At 39.5% G+C, this 10,592-nt stretch overlaps 1 protein-coding gene across 1 annotated transcript; it reads right to left on the bottom strand.

Moving 5' to 3' along the window:
* Positions 1-1,999: 1,999 nt before the first annotated feature.
* Positions 2,000-9,095, bottom strand: LOC135152183 (uncharacterized). Its single transcript, XM_064092017.1, has 7 exons — positions 8,661-9,095; positions 8,186-8,510; positions 4,691-5,122; positions 4,027-4,342; positions 3,188-3,912; positions 2,575-2,905; positions 2,000-2,537 (listed from the first exon to the last, which is right to left on the bottom strand). Exons 1-7 carry the CDS (start codon positions 9,093-9,095, stop codon positions 2,000-2,002), a joined length of 3,102 nt encoding a protein of 1,033 aa, XP_063948087.1.
* Positions 9,096-10,592: the final 1,497 nt, after the last annotated feature.

Here is a 10,592-nt window from a genome sequence, read left to right as displayed (position 1 = left end):
AAAACCCTCGTAATCCTATTATATATATATGAACGGGCTCTTTTAAGTGTATTAAAAGATGTAGAAAAGTGTTTCGAGCCCAATTAAAAAACCCACAAAAATCAAATCCCGTCAGACCTCAAGGCCTTGAGATTCCAGGTCAAGCCCTTGAGTTCGCCCCTGAGCATCTTCTGTCTGAGTCAAGGCCTTGAGATTTTACATCAAGGCCTTGAGATTTCACCCTAAGTCTTCTGTTTCAGTCAAGGCCTTGAGACTTCACATAAAGGCCTTGAGAGTCTTCTGTTTGAGTCAAGGCCTTGAGATTTCACATCAAGGCCTTGAGATCCTGCTCATTCCTTTGCACACTTTCGCACTCTATTTTCTGAACTCCAACCACCATATAAGCCTAGAAAATTCCATCCTCCCTCCATCTAGGTGCTCTACACACATCAACACAAAAACACATCAAACATACCAAATTCTTGAGGCCATATCATCAAATTTAAGTCGAAACGAAGGCTTCCAAGTGGATATAAAATCCACTTATCACACCCCCAAACTTAAACTGATGCTTGTCCTCAAGCATAAACAGACATCAACACTATCAATGCAATACATGTATGCAACTAAATGCCTAAATCTATCGAATCATGAAAGCATCAACTTTGTTAACATATAGTCCTCAGAATATGCAACATTCTCAGCATTTACCTCTTTCACATATTAGCGATGTCCTCTTCCACTACAAGTGCGGAGTGCATCGTGTGTGCTAAGCATGCTCTCTAGTGAAACAAAACAAAGACTATCAAACTTCAACAGAGTCCTCAATATGAGTTGTTGATAAGAATAAGGCTTAAACACTTCTTCACCAATGAGTCAACTACAGCTTAGGGTCACTAACGAATTCCTATACCTCTCCTATTTTTCTTTTTTTTTTCTTTTTTTTTTCTTGCTAAGCCTAAGGTTAGGACGCTTCTCAGGGTAAGTGAGTCACGACCGCCATTCGACTTCGCTCGCTTATTATTCTTTCTTTTTATTCAAGTGTTTCTCCAGTAATCAAGGGTTGTGAAAAGTCACCAAGAATTTGCTTATTGTAATACATTTGCACTTAATACCAGCACAAGTACATGGATCGTCCCTTTCACATGACATTGCATTTCACCCATTAATCTCAAAGGAGTACCTGATAATTTTTATTCTTTTTTTTTTCTTTTTTTTATAAAGGCATATTCATCCCTTAACTCCCCCAAACTTAAGATTTACAAACTCTAAGTTCAAAAGGGAATAGTCTAAATTCTACGCCCGACTCAACGCAAGGACTCAAGATATAAGTTAGTCTAAGTCTTATCTCTAGAGCATAAGTGTAATTACAATTTCCACACAAGCAGTTTCCAAGTAACAAGGCATCATATATGATCAAGACTACTAGCCAAGAAATTACGCACATAGACTCATCATAGGACATCAACTTGGAAGACAACTTTCATGATTCATGCAAATGCAACTATATGACACTACTCGACATACGAAACAAAATGCCTAAAAAAACCAATATGCAAACAGACATGCGATATGTACTAATATAATACTCTGATATGCTAAATGCATCATGCACCCTATATGAACATGCTATAATACTACTACCACTAATCCTTAGATCACCACCCCCAAACTTAAAATATTCAATGTCCTTATTGAAGGCGATAATAAGGATAAAGAACATACCTAACTGTTGAGAGGATCACCCTCCTCGGGTGGAGAATTAGGTGGTGGATACCCATGCCAGCTCCATATACAGGCCAATCAACCTCAACACCAGTGGCTCGGAAACCACTCCCAAGATCCTGAGTCAAGTCCTCTGCTGTTGTATGTATATATATATATATATATTTTCTGATTTTTTCTCTTTGTTTTCTTTTTTTTTTCTTTTTTTTTAAACCAGTAATAATCTAGAAAAGCGTGGGTTGCCTGCCACGAAGCGCTTGTTTTACGTCATTAGCTTGACGTGAAATCCTGAGAATCAAACAGTAGCAAGAACGATGCTTACCGTCTCACGGTTCACCGTTCCTCCGAAGTAAGGCTTCAACCTCTGGCCATTCCCTATAAATGCTTGATCCGGTAGTGTTTCAAAGATCTCTATTGCACCATGTGGAAACACCATCTTGATAGTGAAAGGACCTGACCATCTTGACTTCAACTTTCCCGGAAATAGTCTAAGACGAGAATTGAAAAGCAGAACTTGCTGACCAAGCACGAATTCCTTGTGCACCAGTTTTCTATCATGCCATCTCTTGACCTTCTCCTTGTAAAGCTTGTTGTTCTCGTAAGCCTGTAACCGAAACTCGTCGAGTTCATTTATTTGTAGCATTCTCTTTTCACCAGCAGCTGTCATGTCAAAATTCAACTTCTTTAAGGCCCAATATGCTTTGTGCTCTAACTCCGCGGGCAAATGACATGCTTTTCCATAGACCAACTGAAAAGGTGACATCCCCAATGGAGTCTTATATGCCGTTCTATAGGCCCAGACGGCCTCATCAAGCTTCAACGCCCAATCTTTCCTCGAAGGACTCCCAACTTTCTTTCTCTAGGATTCGCTTGATTTCCCGATTAGATACCTCAGCTTGCCCATTTGTTTGAGGATGATAAGCAGTGGCAACTCTATGATTAATACCAATCCTTTCCATCAACGCTGTGAACTTGCGATTGCAAAAGTGTGATCCCTCATCACTGATTATAACGCGAGGAGTACCAAAGCGAGTGAATATGTTCTTCTGAAGAAAACTGATGACTACTGCAGCTGTGTTGGTTGGTAAAGCCTTGACTTCAACCCATTTAGACACGTAATCCACAGCAAGAAGAATGTAGAGATTATTGCAAGATGAGATAAAGGGTCCCATGAAGTCAATACCCCACACATCGAAGATTTCTACCTCAAAGAGTACATTGAGGGGCATTTCGTCCCTTCTAGAGATATTACCAACCCTTTGACATCGATCACACTTTAACACAAACTGATGAGCGTCCTTGAAGAGTGTAGGCCAAAAGAAACCCGCCTGTAAAATACGAGCAGCTGTCTTTTGCCCTCCATAGTGTCCTCCATAAGTGGAGTCGTGGTAAGCTTGCAAGATTCCTTCAATCTAACTGTATGGAATGCACATTCTGATAATTTGATCGGAACCTTGGCTAAACAAGAATGGCTCATCCCAACGATACCACTTCGCCTCATGAAGGAACTTTTTCTTTTGAGCATAAGACAAATCAGGAGGAATGACATTACTCACAAGATAATTCACTATATCCGCAAACCATGGCTCTTCCACTTGGACCCCAAATAATTGTTCATCAGGAAAAGACTCATTGATCAAAGTGGTGTCTTTGGATGCTCGAGCTTGATCTTCCAACCGAGAGAGATGATCGGCAACCTGATTTTCAGTACCCTTTCTATCCTTGATCTCTAACTCGAATTCCTGAAGCAAGAGAACCCATCGAATCAATCGAGGCTTTGAGTCTTTCTTCGATACCAGATACCGAATAGCAGCATGATCAGTGTAAACCAACACCTTTGTCCCAAGCAAATAAGACCTGAATTTCTCGAATCCATAAACAATAGCCAGTAGTTCCTTCTCCGTAGTAGTGTAATTCAGCTGAGCACCATTGAGAGTCTTACTAGCATAGTAAATCACGTGAAAGATGTTACTCTTCCACTGACCAAGCACGGCTCCCACTGTAAAGTCACTAGCATCACACATCATCTCGAACGGCTCATTCCAATCAGGTGCAGTAATAATAGGTGCTGTGGTTAACTTCTTTTTTAGAGTTTCGAACGCAGCCAAGCACTCTCCATCAAATTTGAAGGGCACATCCTTCTCTAACAAGTTACACAAGGGTTTGGTGATTTTAGAGAAATCCTTGATGAACCGTCGATAGAAACCCGCGTGACCAAAAAAACTCCGAATCCCCATTACTGAAATTGGTGGAGGAAGATTTTCAATAGTCTCCACCTTAGCTTTATCCACCTCAAGACCCTTGTTCGAAACTTTATGCCCCAGAATTATGCCTTCTTGAACCATGAAGTGGCATTTTTCCCAATTAAGAACGAGATTAGTTTCCACACATCTTTCTAGCACCATCGTCAAGTTGCTTAAGCATTCATCATAAGAAGTACCGAACACAGAAAAGTCATCCATGAACACCTCAACATTGGTACCAATCATCTCGGAGAAAATAGCCATCATGCATCTCTGAAAAGTTGCTGGTGCACCACAAAGTCCAAAAGAAAGACGACGGAAAGCAAATGTGCCAAAAGGGCAAGTGAAAGTGGTCTTCTCCTGATCCTCTGGTGCGATACAAATCTGATTGTACCCTGAATACCCATCAAGAAGACAATAGTACTCATGACCAGCCAACCTATCAAGCATCTGATCAATGAAAGGCAATGGAAAGTGATCTTTTCTGGTGCCTTAATTGAGTTTCCGATAATCCATGCATATTCTCCAACCTGTGACTGTTCGCGTCCGAATGAGCTCATTCTTCTCATTAGCTACCACAGTCGTGCCTCCTTTCTTAGGCACACATTGAACAGGGCTCACCCAAGAACTATCCGAGATTGGATAAATAATGCCGGCATCAAGCCACTTAAGAATCTCCTTCTTCACCACTTCTTTCATTATTGGATTGAGTCTTCTTTGATGCTCAACAGTGGGTTTACTACCTTCCTCGATCAGAATTTTATGTTGACAATAAGAAGGGCTGATTCCCTTGATATCTGCAATAGTCCATCCAACGGCTGATTTGAACTCCCTAAGAATTCTCAAAAGCTTTTCTTCCTCGATACCTGAAAGGTTCGATGCAATAATTACAGGTAATGTAGAAGATTCACCAAGAAAGGCATACCTTAGGTGTTCGGGAAGTTGCTTAAGTTCAAGTTTAGGAGCTTCAACAATCGAGGGTTTCAGTCGTTCATGAGAATCTTTCAATTCCGATAACCCAAGAGATTCAATTGGAGGTTCCATCCTTCTTCTCCAAGGAGAAGCATTCAAGTATTGAAGGTGTTCTTCTTCCTCCTCCCCACCGAATTTTGAGTCACCCGATAGAACCCTTTCCAAGATGTCAGTTTTCAGCCTGTTATCAATTTCCGAATGAGCTGCAGCTTCGAGCAAATCCACCTTAAAGCATTCCTCCTCATCTGATGGAAGTTTTATGGCATTGAACACGTTGAAAGTGACCATGTTAGGTCCTATAAACTCACTATATAATATGATATAGTGACCACAATCTGTAACACAGTAAGACAATATAAGAAATTTTAATCAATAAACTCTTATATTCACAAAGCTTTTGACGGTTACAAAAACTCTCTCAGTGATTTATATTGTATCACTAAGAGCTGCTAGGGTTCTAAACAATGTACTCGATAACTCTACTCCTATAGAGTAACCCTAATCTGTGTTTATATAGACACAGTTACAAAATCAATCTCTGATTTGATATCCTATAAATCTGCTATGAATTCTATCAATCAAAGATTGCTCCAGTTTTCTGTTTAGTTTCCATAGTCAGCAAATCACTCCTCCGCTTCTATCCTTCCTTGAAGTATATCCGCTTCTGAGCTCTTTCCACGTGTAAACTCTATCGAGTCTTGACTATGTAAACTCTGATCAGACTTTGCTAAACTCTGTCAGACTTTATCAAACTCTGATCTGCTTCCCGATTAAACTCTGATGATTCCTGTTCTAAAACAGACTTTAAGAATATTAGTAATCATCAATTATATCTAACAATCTCCCCCAACTTGTGCATAAATAAATTATGTGCAAGTTAACAGATAATTGATGATGTCAAAACATATAAGTCAAATGCAACAGAGTTTAACTAATTATAACAGAATACTTTTAACACTTACAGATACTTTACTCCTTAGCTGCATAGACACCATTTGCTGTCTTTAGATACCCTCTGAGGAGTTCTTTTTCAGCTTCTTCAAGCACTGTAATCATTTGTCTCTTGATCTCTCTCAGCTCTGGATCTGAAACTCCAGTTTGATAAATTGCAGCTCTGAGATCATATATCTTGTTCTTCTTCAAGTCTCTATCCAGCCTGATATTGTAAGCTTTATCAGACTCTTCATTAAATGCAAGAGTTCTGATTCCACCTATTGTTTCAATCTTTGCTGAATTTTTCTTCATCTCAACCAGCTGTCCTTTATGATTGAGGTATTTAGGAATAAAAGGTCCAGCATTTTTATTTCCTGTAATCCCCATCTTTCTTCTGATTTGATCCTTTAGCAGATTGGAGATGTGTTGTCCTGACTTGTTTTTCACTTGAAATATGTGTGATACATATCTCAATTCCTCCCAGTGTTTAGCATAGAGATCTGCTTCAAGTACTCTAAACACTGTTCCATCAGACATGAAGTAAATAAGAATATTATCTCCTCTGTCATTCTTTGCCAACTGGACTGAATCAAGTTTTTCCATTTTGTCTTGCAATACTCCAGTCTTGGGAGCACAGAGAGATGAGGGGTCATCTGGTCTTGATCCTATACTCTGATCAAACTTTTCATATTTGGATCCCAGCCCTCCTTTATCTCTCCCTGCCTTACGATGAGAGATTGGTTGAATTGAGCCCTTTTCAAAGCTTATCTCAGTCATCAGAGTAGGCTTTGCAAATCCAGCCAGTGGAGTTGTTGTTGGTTTGAACACAGCTTGAGCTTTGTCAGAGGTTGTGTCTGTCTTTGCATCCTTATTAACTTGAGCTTTGTCAGAGGTTAATATTTCCTTCTGGGGTTCTGCAACATGAGCTTTGTCAGAGATTGCAGCTTCTGTCTTCTTTTCCTTTACAACTTGATCCTTGTCAGAGGTTGTAGATTTCTTTTTATCCCAGCCTTTCTCCAGATGTTCATCTACTTTGCTTTTACCCTTGGAGGTGTATTCATCTTCAGAGTATACCTTTTTGACTAGTAAACTCTGATCAGCAACAGTAGCTTCCTTGATCAGTATTCCTTTTTCTTTTGGCTTGGCAGTTGACTTTGCAGGCTTTTGGATCTTTCCAGAGTTTATGGCTTCAATATGTTCCTTTTTCAGCTCAGCTTCCTCTGCAGCAATCAACTCCAAATCCAAATTTGCTTCTGGATTTTCTTGTTCAAAAACCAATCGAGCAAGCTCTTCATCAGTCAATGGTTTATCTGATCCAGCCACTGGTCTGTGCTTTGATCCAGATGTGACATTATGTGTTGGAGCAGACTTTGTGCTTTGTTTAGATTGTTTTTGACTGTCAGAGTTTGAAATTCTTCCACCAGTCCCTGCTTGAAATCTCTTGTGCTTTGTGAAATCATCAGCATCATCATCATCTTCCTTCTTCTTTCTCTTCAGAGTTTGAGTAGTAGACTTGCATTTGACTTGAGCTACTCTCTCCCCCTTTTTGACATCATCCTCATCAGGAATCAGTATGGATGTGATCAGAGAAAGTGATGATTGGATGGCTTCAAGCTGTTTGGACATCTTTTCTTGAGAAGATTCAATCATGGTCATCCTCTTGTCCAGAGATTCATTGGCAGTCACCAGCTTCTGTACATTTTCTTTCAGAGGTAGCATGGTCCTTTTCTTTTCCAGTTCATTTGTCTCCTTGACGTTTGCCATCTCTGTTCTTAGACCCTCTATTGATTTAGATGTCTGGGCATGAGCAGGATGAAATGTCTTCAGATAGAGAATTGTGCCTTTGAGGCTTGACATAACATCAGAGTTTGAAATTTTATTCTCTGCCATAGATAGGAATTCTTCAGCTTTAGTTGGCTCCAGAGAATGTTGATGGCTTAACCAGAGTTTATCCCAGACCTCATTTGGAGGATCAACCTGAAGATCCCTGGGAAGTGGCTCAGAGTCTGTATTCAGAGTTTGTAGCCTGGCATTATACTGGCTAGTAGACTCCCACTTTTGTTGTGTCAGAGGGACTCCATCATCCTCATCCTTGTCAGTATCTGAACTGTCATCATCCTCAGTGTCAGAGTTTGCTTTTTCATCATGAGGAACAGGATCAGCAACTTTCTCCACAGTGTCTTGAGCAGATTTTTCTTGAGCTTCAGACTGTGATTTGATAGATTCTTCACCAGTCTGAGCAAGAGACTGTAGAGCTTCCATAGCTACTTTGTCAGATTCATCAACTACATCAGACCTGTAGTTTTCTGGAGCTGTATCATGAACAATGGCACCCTCTGGGATTTTCATTGGAGATTGAGGAATTGGACCATGATCAGATAATGGAGTTTGAGGATCAGACATATTTGCTCCTGCTTCAGTTGTAGCTTGTTCCTCGTCACACTTTATTTCTTCATCTACTTCAGAGGATGTAGTAGATGTTGTAGCACCATCAGAGATTGGAACAGCCTGAAGAGGAAGTACCATCAGAGCTTGAGAAGGTTCTGGTAGAGTGGTGGATGGTGCTTGCTCTTCCTCAAGAGTGAAATCTGTTATGTCAGTGACTGGAACTTTTGCCCTTGCAGGCTTTTGAGCCCTTAATTTGAATCTGGCTGGCTTCTGAGGACTATCTTGAACAGGTTCAGAGGCTGGTGTAAGAGTAGGTTCAGAGTTTACATCTTGTGCAGTTTCAAGATCATCATATTCATATGCTGCAACAAGTCTTCTTCTTTTCTTCTGCTTTTGAGGAGTAGCAGCTTCAGTGTTTACTGGGATCTCAGAGTTTGGAGCATCAGAGTTTAAGTGAGCCTCAGAGTTTACTGGCTCATCAGCGTTTGTTGGTACTTCAGAGTTTGCTTTCAGAACTTGTGTAGCAACAGAGGTTCTTGTTCTTTTGGCAGTGGACGGGGCTGCATCAGACTTTGCAGCCCTCTTGGACTTGGATGCAGAAGTTCTGGGTCCTTGAGAAGGGACTGGAGACTGTTGATTTGCTGCAGGCATGTTCAGTCTATCTCTAATTTGAGCTGGAACTTGTAACGGCCTGAGAACTGGCCTCTTTTCATCTTTAGAGATGAGATCTTTGAAGGCCCTTGTATGTAGCTTAAAAGATTTGATCTCATCATCAAAAGCTACCTCACCAACAGATGCATTGAATAATAATTGGCAAAAGCGAGAGAAATAGACAACTTGACGATTTTCATTCATTCGTTCACCAATATTTCTAATGACTAATCTACCATAATCGAAATTAGTAGAGTAGATCAGAGAATACCCAATTTGTAGCATGTCCATGGGTATTGCATCCCAGTTGGTAGATTTCTTCTGGAAGGCTCTTGTTATGCAATCAAAGAAGAAACTCCACTCTGAAAGGCATATGTTAAGCCTATTTGTATTTAAGAGTATCAACTCAACTCTGATAAGAAAGAAAGTAAATTAGCAAGAACTATTGAAGGAATCCGTACGAAGAACGTCAAGTGATTTATTAAAATCATATGTCTGAAGAATTTCAGGATGCTGCTGCACACCACTGAAAGAAGTTCATTAATATGTTCAAGCCTCAGTGTACAAATAATATTTTGTAGCACGTCCAGAAGTCCAGAAGGTATAAAGTTTTAATACTTTATTTATTCAGAAGATTCCAAACTATTTCTACTTATGAAGAAGAACTACGAAGACAAAGACTCGATGAACAAGCCACTCCACAAATGTTTAATTGATAAAGAATATTTGATTCAGCTAGATACAGATGAACCAGACAGTACATTTGTGTGTCAGCTACTCCGATTAAATATTCTGCATCAACAATAGGTGGTCGTTCAATCAAGACAAAGAATCAGATCGTTTAAAGGAAGACAGAAGACCTGCTACTGAAGTTGTGCTCAATATAATTATTCTTTTAATTAATTCACATCTCAAAATAATTATATAAGTTATGTAATTTATTTATTAAATTAATTCACACTCGAATTAATTTAATTTATGAATTTATATAATTAATATAATTAAGTGGATAATTATTGGATTAATTATATATAAGAAATTGCATTTTATATGGTTTTTGAGCACGGTATGACAATCTATTTGATTGTCATACCGCACTATGTCATCTGCCATAGTCAGGAGGCATGACAAACCTTTGGTTTGTCATACCGAATGACTTAGGCATGACAATGGCTCATTGTCATACCGAAGTCTCAAGGTATGACAATGCCTTGGTTTGTCATACCGTTTGTCATACCGTTTGTCATACCACCTGATGACTTAGCCTCCAAGGTTCGATTGTCATACCTTCCCACGTTTGTCATACCGTTTGTCATACGGATGTCATACCTATTCAAAATCAGCATGACAATGCTTGTAATTGTCATACCTTCCCACTGATTGTCATTCTGATTGTCATACCTTCCCTTAGATTGTCATACCTTCTCATTTGTGCCATGACAATGCTTGTAATTGTCATACCTTTTGTCATAGCACTTGTGTAATTGTCATAGAGCTTCCTAAGGGTTGTCATGCCTAGCTTTGTCATACAAGTTCAATGGTTTGCCTATATATATGGCTTCACCACTTCATTTGTTCAATGTTCATTGCCTTGTAAACTTTCAAGTTGTTTGTAACTTGCTATTCGTTAAATCCACAGTTTCCTGTGCTTTGATCATTCGGTTGTTTTAATCACTAAACTAGAATACATCCTGTCGAATT

This window comes from Daucus carota, chromosome 4 (assembly GCF_001625215.2).
Source record: "Daucus carota subsp. sativus chromosome 4, DH1 v3.0, whole genome shotgun sequence".
NCBI lineage: Eukaryota > Viridiplantae > Streptophyta > Magnoliopsida > Apiales > Apiaceae > Daucus > Daucus carota.
Note: the sequence above shows the minus strand (reverse complement) of the source record. Positions and strands in the feature narration are given on the sequence as shown.

What these genes read in the sequence shown, in the direction of transcription:
- LOC135152183 (XM_064092017.1), bottom strand. Translation starts at nt 9,095, where the DNA reads ATGAATGAAAATCGTCAAGTTGTCTATTTCTCTCGCTTTTGCCAATTA. An exon ending in GTTCAAGAAGGCATAATTCT is followed by an intron (nt 3,913 to 4,026) that starts GGGGCATAAAGT and finishes TTTTGGTCACGC; the next exon opens with GGGTTTCTATCGACGGTTCA. An exon ending in GTATCTAATCGGGAAATCAA is followed by an intron (nt 2,538 to 2,574) that starts GCGAATCCTAGA and finishes GAGTCCTTCGAG; the next exon opens with GAAAGATTGGGCGTTGAAGC.